Source organism: Grampus griseus (assembly GCF_964374135.1).
Source record: "Grampus griseus genome assembly, chromosome: 1".
NCBI classification, from domain to species: domain Eukaryota; kingdom Metazoa; phylum Chordata; class Mammalia; order Artiodactyla; family Delphinidae; genus Grampus; species Grampus griseus.
This window is the reverse complement of record NC_139017.1, coordinates 126,456,034-126,470,152: the sequence shown is the minus strand read 5'-3', so window position 1 is coordinate 126,470,152 and position 14,119 is coordinate 126,456,034. Positions and strand designations below refer to the sequence as shown.

General features: G+C 40.8%; 1 protein-coding gene across 2 annotated transcripts in view; it reads left to right on the top strand.

The window, feature by feature from the left end:
- PDE4B (phosphodiesterase 4B) overlaps positions 1-13,721 on the top strand; it is a gene marked incomplete at its 5' end in the record, with an annotated part of 484,828 nt that extends 471,107 nt beyond the window's left edge. For both annotated transcript variants that reach the window (XM_082674895.1, XM_082674896.1), the window contains 8 exons: positions 1,560-1,738; positions 2,980-3,078; positions 3,220-3,384; positions 5,164-5,263; positions 7,253-7,407; positions 7,516-7,638; positions 8,349-8,531; positions 11,481-13,721. In XM_082674895.1, coding sequence (XP_082531021.1) covers positions 1,560-1,738; positions 2,980-3,078; positions 3,220-3,384; positions 5,164-5,263; positions 7,253-7,407; positions 7,516-7,638; positions 8,349-8,531; positions 11,481-11,846 — 1,370 coding nt within the window. In that variant the 3' untranslated portion in view covers positions 11,847-13,721. The remainder of the gene's footprint in view (positions 1-1,559; positions 1,739-2,979; positions 3,079-3,219; positions 3,385-5,163; positions 5,264-7,252; positions 7,408-7,515; positions 7,639-8,348; positions 8,532-11,480) is intronic.
- Positions 13,722-14,119: the final 398 nt, after the last annotated feature.

Below are 14,119 nucleotides of genomic sequence, written 5' to 3'. Positions count from 1 at the left end.
GTGGGATTATTATTTGTTCCCAAACCTGACTCTGATCATCAAAGTCACTTGGGAAGATTTTTAAAAAACACTGATTCAGTAGGACTGGGTGGGGCTCATAAATCTGTATTTTTCAAAAGTTCCCTGGGTGCTTCTGATGCTGAACTAGGTTGGAAACCCCTGAACTAACTGGGATGACCACTAAAATTCCTCCCTAAGGCAGAGTCATAGGCTGGTGAATCTAGGAACTTGGGGGCACCCAGAGACAGCACTGAGATGCTAGGGATAGAGAAATCTCTTGCTCCAGCCCTACAGCCAGGTGCCAAGGGTCCAGGACAGCTGCTTCCACCTCACTGTGCTCACTTTGCTTTGATGAGTTGTCCACAGGGCTCTGTGAGCAGGCGGAGGTCTCCAGGGAGAACGTGTGACTATGCCATCAACTGCAAGAGTTGAAAGCAAATCATCTAGATCCCAGCAGGCCATCTGGAAATGTGTCATTTTCAAATAGAGAAGTTGTCTTTGGACTCATTTTCGCTGAAACAAGTAGAGATAAATGTAGGAACTTTTGAAAGCTGCATTAACTCTTTCAGCCACAGGGTGTCATTTAGTTCAATGAAGTAGCTGTAGAGCACCTCAATAACTGATTGCCTCAGCGCAGTCACAGGCATCCCTGTGGCCTGAGAGAGTTAATGCATTTTTCAGAAGGACTCGGGATCCATCCATCTCCCTGAGAAGTGAAATAGAATATTTGATTGCTGATATTTTTAATAGCATGATATAGAAGAAGGAGCTTCTATGAGCAGGTAGATATGTTCTTCTCACTAACCCTAGCCCTCCTTTTATCTTGTAGCAGAATTTTTTTAAAAATTAAATGAGATGATTATAGATATTTAATAAGCACAATTACATTAATCAATGTAATGCCTGTTACCAATGAGAGGCATTGTTATTATTTACTAGCAGAATTTATAGACACAAGGCATGAGATAAAACTGAAATTACAGTCTTCCTCTTAACCTCAAATCGTCATAAGCCAGGGCTTTAGAGGAATCATTTGAAGATTAGAAGCCATTTATTTCTCTAACATATATACTACTCATCTAAACTGAACCCAGCTACTGTTATATGGATCTTTTAAATTAAACAATAATTACAAACATAATAAAGTGAGCAAAACATAAAGCCTGTTTTTATTAACCTGGGCTTGGCTACATGAACCTTCTCTGTTTTTACAAACATACAAGTTATTCACTTTAATAAGAAATTTACATATAAATATTGATGCCTCACCTTGAAAGTGTATGAGTGTAATTGTCCCAAATCAAACAGAAGACATGGGATTGAGTTCTACCTCTGCCACTTCTTGAACAACTTATTTAGCTCCTCTGGACGTCAGTTTGCTGCTTTAGCAATAAAATCATGTATCACCGGATTGTCCTGGAGATCAAGTGAGATAATGCTATGACAGACCTTCCTAAGATGAGCCAGCCATTATAGACCGTTACAAGTTGTTTTTGAATATTGCAGTGGGTTCTCATTGGCACACAGGGACTGGAAAACCTATTTTTGTGTTGTTGCAGACAAGCAGAATGACGTGGAGATTCCATCTCCCACCCAGAAAGACAGGGAGAAAAAGAAAAAGCAACAGCTCATGACACAGATAAGCGGAGTGAAAAAACTGATGCATAGTTCAAGCTTAAATAATACAAGTATCTCACGCTTTGGAGTCAACACGGAAAATGAAGATCATCTAGCTAAGGTGTGTATGAGCTGGGTGTGTGCTCGTGTAGCTCTGCTTTATAGCAGGCAGATGTCTAAAACCTCCTACTAGAAAACAGTGATCGCTTTTGCTTTATTATTAAATAGTATGATGAGGCTGATGTAGCCCATTGTCCATTGTTGAACACCTAGTTAAAGGCCCTTTTTCTGCACCAAAGGACCATATTTTGTCCTGAGTTGGGTCCATTAACCTATGAATGGAGAATCCTGTTGAACACATATTGGGAGAATCCAAGGTGAGGGCAATAGACAGGGCTGAATTACCCCAGAGGATATTTCAGAGACTGTATGCCAAGGACCAATGAGAAAATCTGCACTGATTGGCAGAGCTGAAGAAGAAATGAGAGAAATTGACAGCCTTGACCCTTGAGCCCAAACCCTAGTAGTGGAGGAAGGCTCAGAAAGAATTCATACCTCCTCTCGGAGGCCGTGCAAGGTGACTGCTGAGGTTCTCTCGGCCTTGTGAGAATATGAAATGAGAACAAATGAACATTCAGTGAGGGAGTGTCCGAAAGATGTCATTAGAAGAAGGTTGATTACACATTGGGCCAAGCCTCTGGGGAGAGCCTGGATCCCTTACTCTGGGCAGTAATTAATAATGGAATAAATTGCTCCTTTAATCAGATAATCTTGGAATAATCCCACAACACAGGATGGAATGATGTTTCTTTCAAGTCTTTCTGTGGCGCAGGAGCTCTAGGATGTAATGGATGACTAGCATCTTCATGACCTTTTATACTAAATCAGGGTTGACTTACACACATTCTAGCAGCTAAGTCTCCTTGACATGGCTCTCAGTGATAATAACCAAAGGGCAGAGGAGTTTCCCTGAGATTGCTTTCTAGCTGTTACTCATGGACCAGTGAGCAGAGAAGGGGAGAGACAGGGAAATGGGGCTAGAATGATCTCTAATCACTTGCACCTACTTCCGACAGCAACATTGACTGAGGACTGACATACGGCAAAAAATTAGAGGTCAGAAACAAAATTTATCAATAAACACACATTCTCCCTTTTCTGAAAAATATGTACAGAACCTTCTAAACAGCATGAAGATACTCAACTTCCCAGATCATTCCATTTTCAAACGTTCATGCAACCAGAACACTCTAAATAGATACTCTAAAGACTTAGCCAACCCCGGTCCCCAGAATAAATAAAAATAATGAGGCATGTGAACAAAACTGTCCTTATTTCTAAATTTCTCTAATTTTGATATAGGAGCTGGAAGACCTGAACAAATGGGGCCTTAACATCTTCAATGTGGCTGGATATTCACACAATAGGCCCCTAACATGCATCATGTATGCCATATTCCAGGTGAGTAAACAGGAGTGAATGTTGGTTATCCAATTAGATGCTCTTTATGATTTTTTTCCATCCCAGTTTACTTTTCTGATTTGGTTTTTCTTCATTTATGGACATCCACTTAGTTGTTTTCTAATCCTTTTTGCTGCGTAGGAAAGAGACCTCCTAAAGACATTCAAAATTTCATCTGACACCTTTGTTACCTACATGATGACTTTAGAAGACCATTACCATGCTGATGTGGCATATCATAACAGCCTACACGCTGCTGATGTAGCCCAGTCAACCCATGTTCTTCTTTCTACGCCAGCCTTAGATGTGAGTAGTTATGATCTGTTTTGCATACCCTGCCCATCCTCCTTAAAAAGTGCCATACAACATGTGATATATTGATAGAAATAATGTAATTAGATGTTTGTGCATACTGGAACTGGCTCTTTATTATGTAGAGCATGTATCAATTGGGTTATTAATATAAATGGATGACATTTCTACTTGCTTTCTCATATCAGAGTAACCTTTCCTTTACCTCTGTTACAATGGAAAAATTATTTAATTATCAAGCAGTTAATAGGATGCTCCATTTGTCATTGTATCTCTAGTACCTAATAAGTGTCTAGTTCAGCATTTAGTATATAGTATATCCTCAGTATGCACGTGCTGATCTGAACTGCCTACACCATCCCAGGTCCTCTGAGGGATAGCACAGAAATATAATATAAAATGTTCTATATAGTTCCTGTTAAGAATAAGCATCCATAAGCTTATTCGCCTAAGAATTCATAAAACTGGTTCTATGGATTGAAGGAAAAGTAACTGAAAAATCTAGAACTGAGGAATGAACAATGCTGAAGCAAAGAGGGACAGCTTTCCAACTTGTTAGACATCTCTCTAGAAGGTGGCTGGGACTGCTTCTCTCACAGATTAATGCATTTTTATATATCACTATAAGCAGCCCAGTGGGTGCAGCAGTCCATGCTCTTCCTTGACAGATGGCAGTGGTGGTCAGGTATTTCCAAAATGTGTAGGCTCACTGTGGGAAGGGACTGGCCACGCCCTAGCCAAGCCCACCTCTGCAGATTCAGCTTGGAAGGTGAAGAAAGATTAAACTGACCCCAACTCTATTGCTTGGGTTCCATATATTCTGAGAAATGAAATCCAAGAAGCTAAGACTGTTTTATAGCCCTGAAGGAAAAAAAAAACAGTATTATTTTTATGTTCTGTGTCAGTATCACACAGTGGGCCAACACTGTTTATCAACTGTCTGCTGCTGTTACCTACTGTGTGGCTGGAAATTGAGCATGAGAACCACAGATGTTTAGAGAAGGGAGAGTTCAATGTGTCCTTGCATAATTAGATTGAATGGAAGGATCAGAAGATTTAAGTAACCACAGAGAATGATGAAAGACATTTCAGCCAGAAGCAATTTATACCTAAATAAATACTAGGTTTAAATCATTGCATACAGGTAGGGGCAGAGGAGGGAGGCTTCACGGGATGGCATGAAGGAGTTGAGCAGTTGGCATTAGGTCTCATTTCTCAGAAATGTCCTCAAATCTTGTCCATACTAATCACTGAGTGGATAGGTATTGACTGAATGGATGAATGAATAAATGTGTGAAAGCTCTGACCATGCTACAAATTTAGCTTTAAGAAATAACTTATTGGCAGGCTTATAAATCTGGAATTTGGCCTTAGTTATGCAGCCTGAAAGCATATGAAGCTTTTTATATCAGAGCAGAGCCAGTCTGACGTGCTTGTGTTGCATAAGCACCATCCTGTTATACCACTTATCCAAGAAACAGATATCAGGTACCACCTGATCTCTTACCATGAGCGCTGTGCTAACGCCTTCCCCGAGCCTCAGCCTGCAGGCTCGATGTGGGCATGGGCTCTGACCACCAATCCTCTCACATAAGAGACCTTATGATGATGGACAGAATCTACATTTAATTAAAATAGTATATTGAGATATTGCATAAATCAACAAAGCATCTTTCTCCCAACAAGAATGAAATGGGGTACCTTAGTATGAAACTAATTAAGCAGGATAGGCAAATGGAACGTGGAGTTCAGTGCACTCATTTTGCCCTGCAGGCCGTCTTCACAGATTTGGAAATCCTGGCCGCCATTTTTGCAGCTGCTATTCATGACGTTGATCATCCTGGAGTCTCCAATCAGTTTCTCATCAACACAAGTGAGTTCGCCACTAGAACAGTCACTTGAGATAATTGTATGAGTCACTGCTTCATTTTTTCCCTCCCGATGTTTTCATTATGGATAATAATAAGGGTAATAATGAGGTAATCCTTCCATTCCACTCAAACTGGTCAGACCTTTCCTGGATATTGTGTCCAGTCTAGCAACATCACTTTGAGCTGCATGGAGAACTTGGAAAGGGTCAGAGGGGAGCCATAAAAAGTACTCAGTGTTTGGAAAATGCAATATGTGAGGAAAGAGTAACACATGTGGAATTATCCAGTAAGGATACGGAAAGGCTTGGGAATAATGTGGTAATGATTTTTTAGGATTATGCAGGGCTCTCACACAGAGCATGGTGACCCACTAGTGTCCCTCTCTACTGAGGGAGCAGGTTCAAACGTTGTATCTGAGCATGGGAGCCTCCATATAGAAATAAGACTCCAAGAAAAAGCTTCCACAATTCAGGATGGAGGGTCGGGTCAGTAAAAGTCTCACACACTCTCTTCCAGCTTCATAGGTTTGATTATGCACTGGTCTGTGGTATGGATTGGTCTGACTTCAGTGACCTTCAAGGCCTGGCCCATCCTTAAGATCCCAAGCCCTACTCAAAGCTTTTGTCATGCTCAAAATATTTAGTATCCATGCTAATGAAAATCCATGATTTTTCCCAGTTAATGTACCACTTCTAAATGCTGAAAATCTAAGTACTTTTTTCTTCTGAGAATACTGGTTATCTTGTCGTGGTCAAGATTAACATCCAGTGCTGACAGTTTTAAGAAATATTGGAGCTACTTGCTGTGAAAGAGCCCTTAGCATACTTTGTCATCAGGATATTTGAATGACTAGGTGTGAGGTACCTTGCCTTGTTTTTCTACCGAAAGAACGTAAACTTTGGGCAGCTGCTTGTCTGTGTGGGTTATATCAGCTGGTCTACTGTGATGTCATGAACCATTCCATATATAGGCCAGTTAGCTTCACACAGAAAAATGGTCTTTCTGCCAAAGCCACATACCATAAAAAGCCAGCTTGCAGAGCTATGCCCTTGATCACAGGATGAACAAGGCAAGAGTGCTGAAACGACATCACATATCCCACCACCTGTTCTGAAGATGTAACTCAAAGCACACTGTAAAAGCAATGGTTTATGAGTAACAACACCTACAATTAGTAACATATTATCATCACTTGGTTATCATTTTGGTTAAGAGAAAATGTGGCTTCATGAGTTTGATGACCATGTTCTCAATTGCAGACCATGGCGCTGCCTAACAAAGGTTGTCTGGGATTCTTGTGTGTGAAAGGCAGGCTAGAAGCTGTAGTTTAGGTAACTAGATAATGCAGTTTCTGTTGTATAGGGCCATAGGGCAGAAACTGGGATATCAAGATTGTTGTAAAAAGTTATTGTTTTGTTACCATATTTACAGAAAGCTCCAAAGAGCTACATTATTTGGATAAAGTGAAATTTTACACTCACACCATTATCTTCTTTGAAAATCCAAAACTCACAATTGATGGAGCTGGGAAACATATCAAAAAGTGAGATAATGTGAAAAATTTTAATACCTTGGGTGAAGTTTAGTGGCATTTTCAGTCTTCTTTTTCCAAAGCACACATTCGTGAAGACATAAGGGAAGTTACAAACTGAGATAAAAATAGGATTAATTGCTTGGGAATGCCCTTACCTAAAATGTCAAATTCTTCATCTGAAGTGAAAAGGAAAAAAAGCATTTTAAAAATACTGTGACTTTTAATCAAAGAGAAAGTTTATGAGCTAATATCTACTGGAAACTTTTTTTTTTTTTTTAACTTAGGAACTGACTATTTCTCTTTGTAGAGGGAGACTCTGCTCTAATAGAAAATGACATATGGGGTCTTGGTTCTTAAGATCATATGGAGAGAACTAGATCTGATTTCACACTGAGGTAATTCCACAGTTTGAATTGTATCCCTTTTTATTAAATCATCATTCTCCCTTGTTTATTAGATTCAGAACTTGCGTTGATGTATAATGATGAATCTGTGTTGGAAAACCATCACCTTGCCGTGGGTTTCAAACTGCTCCAAGAAGAACACTGTGACATCTTCCAGAATCTCACCAAGAAGCAGCGTCAGACACTCAGGAAGATGGTTATTGACATGGTAAGACTTTGGTCTCCCTGTGTTCCTCACTTTTGCTGGAAGAGAAAATCCATTTCCTTGATAAACTGAGTTTATTGAGAGTTTCCTTTTTTTTTTTTTTAACCTCAGGTCTTAGCAACTGATATGTCCAAACACATGAGCCTGCTGGCAGACCTGAAGACAATGGTAGAAACAAAGAAAGTTACAAGTTCCGGCGTTCTTCTCCTGGACAACTATACTGATCGTATACAGGTATTTGACAGAAGCCTTTGATTTAACACAAAGCCACACCAAATTCATGACGCAGCAGTTAGAAAAAGAAAAACAAGTTTACTTAGTTGCATGTCCTAGGTTACTACTAAGGCTTTGGGCTTATTTTAAGAACGAGCAAAGGAAAATGGACATTCAAGTTGATTCTCTAATTTACGAAGAAAAACAGAACCCTATTTATTGAGTTGCTTAATTCTAAAAATAAACAGCAAAATCTCTTTATAATAGGGTATACGTGACTGCTGATCCCAAAGGCTCATGTTTGGACATAAATCCCACTGACTTGAACTTTGTTAGGTCTGTTTTGGTTATACAAATTGCCCTCAGTTGGTCTCCTCTTTCCACAAGTGGAAAATATGAAGACATCTACTTTGAGTAATTCTTTGCATTTTTTCCAAACTGAGGAGAAGAAACCATGGCAGCATCTGACCTCTAATGTCCCTTCCAGTTTTTTAATTCAATGACTGTCAATCAAAGAAGACATATTTTCCCTTTGGGGACTCTTATAATGGTAAATAACCAACTCTGGCCAGCACCATTGTAATCCTGCTTCTTTGGTGCAAGCACCATAATTATAATGCAAATAAAATGTTCTTGGGTCTGGTACCAAGTGTACTAGTACGAGAGGGATGAGATGTTCTGGTAGTATTTATACCTCATTTTATGGGATTTCCAAAATTTGATGATTTCAGGTCCTTCGCAACATGGTACACTGTGCAGACCTGAGTAACCCCACCAAGTCCCTGGAATTGTATCGGCAATGGACAGACCGCATCATGGAGGAATTTTTCCAGCAGGGAGACAAAGAGCGGGAGAGGGGAATGGAGATTAGCCCCATGTGTGATAAGCACACAGCTTCCGTGGAAAAATCCCAGGTATCTAATATAAGGTTTCAAAGTTTCTGTGAGCTCTGCTGATGGTTGAACTGGAGGGCTCTTTCTAGCTGTTTTCTTTTAAATATGTGTGTGTGTGTGTGTGTGTGTGTGTGTGTGTGTGTGTGTGTGTGTGAAATTATAAGGAAGCAACTACTTTATTTAGTTCCATTATGCTCATGACTCATTCGCCTTCTCCATTACACTCAATTTCACAACGAGGAGAAAAAGCAGTCTTCAGAAATCCATCAAAGTTTGGACTGTGTATCCTCAGTTTAGATCATTGTCTATGACCTTAACAAATCCTGCTGATTTAACTGAATGCTGCTGTCTCCTTCATCTCATCCCTCTAGGTTTCCCCCAGCTCTGTCTTTATCCAGGACCTCTGCTTTTCACCCTTGTTTCCTGTTTTCGTTGTCTCTCCACAATCATGCACACTGCTACCATCACCAGAGGTGACGAATCTCATTCCCACACATCTCTCTCTGCCTCATAGTTGAAGCACTGTCCTGTGTCCCCTTCCAAGGTCACGTCTACACTTCTGAGAGCATGCTGACATCTTTTGGTTGTGTCCAAAGCTACAAACTCTCTGTGTGCTAAGGACTGGGGGGACATTACACTGTAGGCAGGGAGATGCAGAAATGCCCCAGATGCCTCTAGCTGCAAAATATGTAGCACTAGATAGTATCGATATTCTTACAAAGGCTTCAGGGCCGGCTGAGATGCTATTTTTTTCAGGACAACAAACTACCTGAGCCAGGCAGTCATGATTAAGACTGTCTCTAGGCTGCCCAAGGCCTTTATCACAAAAGCATTCAGAGTACTTTTTGTTAGTGGTTATCCTCTTTCCCCACTACCTTCTACTCCCAAATTTACATGTAGTTATAATATCAATGTATAGTTCCTTTGCAATTATTATTGTGTTGCTTTTTAAAGAAACCCAATCAAATGAGTTTAAAATCTGTAAGTGCTCTGAAGGTCTAATATGCCATAAAAACACATGATAACATAAAGTTAGGGCCAATTCAAATACCCTAATGCCTTAATTAGAACAAGATATTCATGAATTAGTTAATTAAATAGTATATTGCCCTTTTGTTAGCAACAGTGGTGTTTTGTATGTATATGATGTTCTGTGTGGTTTTCCACACATTTCCCATACATTATCCCATTTGAACCTCCAAACAGCCTTGTGACATAGACATAGCAGGTATTTCCCCAGTGTGTCAGGTGAAGAAGCTGTCCTCTTGGTCCAGTTCACCCAGCTACCCTCCACCCAAAACTATTCACTGTCCATCACTGAGAACAGGTCTCACTGTTTCCATGATGTTGTGGTCCACCCTGGTATTTCCCACAGATGGGCTCTGGTGAGCATTGTCTGAGTCGTCTGGCAATGAAGCCCTTGATTTGTAGAGTTCTCTCGTCCCAGGGCCTAGGAAATAAGCAACTAGAGGCTACCTTTCAAAAAAGTGCTGAACCTTTAGCAGAAGCAGAACAAATGAAGAAAGCAAATGACTGCAGTGTGTTCAGCTGATGGAATTTTCTCCATTGCCTTGAGCTTGTTTTTTTCAGGTCCCTGGAAAACACCTTGAAAATAGTCTCTAAAAACCACTAAACATACATAAGGAAGTAAAAGGGAGGAAAGAGGAGTGGGTGGAAGCAAGAGAAATATCTGAATCATCCACAGTCGAAGTTCTTGTAATCAGTGCAGATCAGAGATGCCCTGACTGTGGTATGAATTCTGTTTGTTTAGGCTAGGGAAACACCAGAGAAAAGATAGATAGATAGATAAACAGATAGATAAAAGTCACATACGACTCAGGTTCTTTGATACGGTACAACTTTGATGTGTTAAATAACTGGTCCAAATCCAGAATGTTAATAAAGGGAAGTTGCCAGCAGTGTGGAAAGACAGCTATGTAATGCCCGTGGGTGCACCGAAGTTGCCTTTGCTCATCTACCCCTGAATCCCGACCCAGCATCTCTCTAGCTCCCCAGACCATGACAGGGGAATTCCATTCCCTCATTCAACTAGTGCCTATTCTTTCTCTCAGCCTGTTCCCACCCCCAATGTTTCCTGTTTGTCCCACAGTGGAAAGGTCAGGATAAGGCCACAGAGCCAGCTCATGCAGGATGCATAGCCCCTGTGTAAACCATAACAGAGCCATAAGCTTCATATTTCTTCACAGGAACACTAGCAAAGGAACTGCTTAATGGTCTTTATTTTTCCTTCTTTCTCCTGATGGAAATGACGGTATGCCCTCTGGATCTAAAACAATTGCAGACGTGTCTGCAGAGGGGATATTTGTTTGTTTAGGGGCTTGAAGTGTTTTCAAGTGTTTCACCTACGTCGTCTACAAACCAAAAACATTCCACAGAACTTGAGACATCTCAGAGTCATACGAGGCCGGCTCCCTTTCATTTTAAAACCGCGGCATATTTTAAAGTTATCAGGGAAAGAATGTTGAGTCAGAGCTCAGTAGACCTGGAGCTTCCTTCTTCAGAGAATGACTCACAGAATCCAAGGAGTGACAAAGTCATTCCCAACCAGGGTTACAGCCAGACTTCTTACCTGGCAGACGTCAGAGGAAAAGTAATCAGTTCTAGTGAGACCAACACAGGCTTTGGGATCAGACAAAGTTGGGACTGAGTCCCATCTCCACCACTTACTGGCTCTGTGATCTCTGACAAATTATTTCATCTCAACGAGTCACAGTTTCCTCCTTTGTGAATGGTGAATAACCATACTTACTCTGCATGATTAAGAGTGATAATGTATATATTGCATTCAGTGCGGGATGCACCATATAGTAGGTACTCAAATAACAGATTCCAGTATTATTGACCTCTCTTGGGTTGTTGTGGCTCTTTCTTTGCATGCAAACCAGGACGGCTTGTTTGGTGTTCCAGGGCCCATCACAATAACAGATGTGTAACCTTATTTTTCTCCAGGTGGGCTTCATCGACTACATTGTCCATCCGCTGTGGGAGACCTGGGCGGACCTGGTACAGCCTGATGCCCAGGACATTCTGGATACTTTAGAAGATAACAGGAACTGGTATCAGAGCATGATACCCCAGAGTCCCTCCCCACCACTGGACGAGCAGAACAGAGACTGCCAGGGTCTGATGGAGAAGTTTCAATTTGAACTGACCCTCGAAGAGGAGGATTCTGAAGGCCCCGAAAAAGAAGGAGAGGGCCACAACTATTTCAGCAACACAAAGACACTCTGTGTGATCGATCCGGAAAATAGGGATTCACTGGGAGAGACTGATGTAGACATCACAACAGAAGACAAGTCCCCGATTGACACATAATCTCCCTCTTCCTATGGAGATGAACATTCCACCCTTGACAAGCATGCCAGCTGTATGGTAGGGCCAGCCCACCATGGGGGCCGAGGCCTGCACGGGACAAGGGCCTCCCGGCCTTTCCAGTTACTTGAGTTTGGAGCCAGAATGCAAGACCGGGAAGCGCATAGCAGCTCAGGAAATTCCACAGTTGACTTGCCTTGCTTGCAAGCTTAGTGGAGAGCTGAAGGTTTCTGTGGTTCTGGAGGCCAAGTTCGCATCACAACCGAATGGCTTGAAAATGGAAGACACAAAACTGAGAGATTTTTCTGCACTAAGTTTTGGGAATCTGTCCCCTCTAGTGACTGAACTGACTGACTAATAATGTCATTTCTATATCTGCTCACCTGTCCCCTTGTCTGCCAACCTGTGTGCCTTTTTTGTAAAACATTTTCACGTCTTTAAAATGCCTGTTGAATACCTAGAGTTTAGTATTAACTTCTACACAGATAAACGTTCAAAGTTGACATAAACTTTTCTGACTCTTTCTGGGGGAAAAAAAAAGGAAAGAAAATGATCTTCCTCCTTTCTTGGGCAATATCTTTCACTTGACTATAGTTACTTTTGCAAATAGAAAGGCTACGCTTCTAACCACATTCAACTTCCTTCTCCTATGGTCCCAAACAACTCCTTAGTTGCCCTTATAAAGTATCTCTGTTTGCCTGCTTCCAACAGTATTTTTTCTCCTCTAGAGTTGCACTTTGTTGAACAAACTAAGGGGTAGTCATGTTGTTCACAGTAACAATCTGTGTAGAATTCAGCTTCATGAGCAGTTACCCTGTCGGGTCCCGAACCCCTGTGCCACTGGGGTCGCACAGTCCCCATCCTGTTCTCTTGCACCCCTCTTCATGCTAACACCAGTTACACCGTTTCCAGTTTAATGCTGCCGTCTTTCTCTTGCACTGCCTTCCGCGCTATCACCTCCGTTTCTGTTTATAACCGTGTATTTATTACTTAATGTATATAATGTAATGTTTTGTAAGTTATTAATTTATATATCTAACATTGCCTGCCAATGGTGGTGTTCAATTTGTGTAGAAGACTCTGCCTAAGAGTTACGACTTTTCCTGTAACGTTTTGTATTGTGTATTATTATAGAACCTGAACATCGCTGAAGAGAGACATACGGGCCCCTCACCAGTTGGGTCTGCCCTTTTCCTGGTCTGAGTTGCTAATACTGCTCAACCCCTTCATGAACTGTTTTGGAAACGGGATTCTCACATTAGATACTAATGGTTTCTATTGAGCTTTTACTTTTGTATAGTTTGATAGGGGTAGGGGGCAGTGGGATGTGGTTTTTACCCCTGTTTTATCCAAATCTGTACACATGAGTTGAGTTTTAACTGGGTTCTACTATAATTGTGGCTTCGGTTTAACAAGAAACACTACATTCAGTTTAACAAGCAACTCACAGATGGTTCTCTGGAGAGTCCCCAAACTACTGACTTTGAAGAGGAAGCCCCCTGCCTGCTGTTAAGCAGGAATATCATGTTCCAATTAATTACAAAAGAAAACAATAAAACAATGTGAATTTTATAATAAAATGTGAACTGACTTAGTAAATTATGCAAATGTGAAACTTCTGATAACACTTGTTAGGCCTCTGAGTGGCTTCAGTCTCTGTTTGTAAAATCTATTTCATGCTTTCAGTTCAGCATTGTGACTCAGTAGTTCAAGAAATGGCACAAATGTGCATGACCAATGGGTTTGTATGTCTATGAACACTGCTTATTTCAGGTGGACATTTTATTGTTTTCCAAAGTTTCTCACAATGTATGTTATAGTATTATTATATATTGTGCTCAGATGCATTCTTAAGAGACTTTTATATGAGGTGAATAAACAAAAGCATGATTAGATTAGACTGTAGGCCCAATTATTTTGTGGTTAGTTCTGACGCATTGAAAGCAGATCTTTTTTTCCTCTTCTCTCCTACCGTACCCCACAGAGAAAACTACCCACTTTGCTTGGCCAGCATCACAACTAAAGTTTCATAATCTGTGTCCAAAAAGTCCCCTAGCTTGAAACATTTATTTTTTTAACAACTGTTCAACTAGCTCAGTGGTATGAGAAGGGAGACGGTGAATTAAAAGAAACAAAGGCACTTTAAGAATCTGAAGAGTTTAATCTACTGGATGAATAAAGGGAATCTCCAACTTGGCTGAGTCCTCTAGAAAAATGAATCATAGCACATTAACTTAATGTAGTCAGATGGTCCAACATTAGCTTAGTGTAGTCAG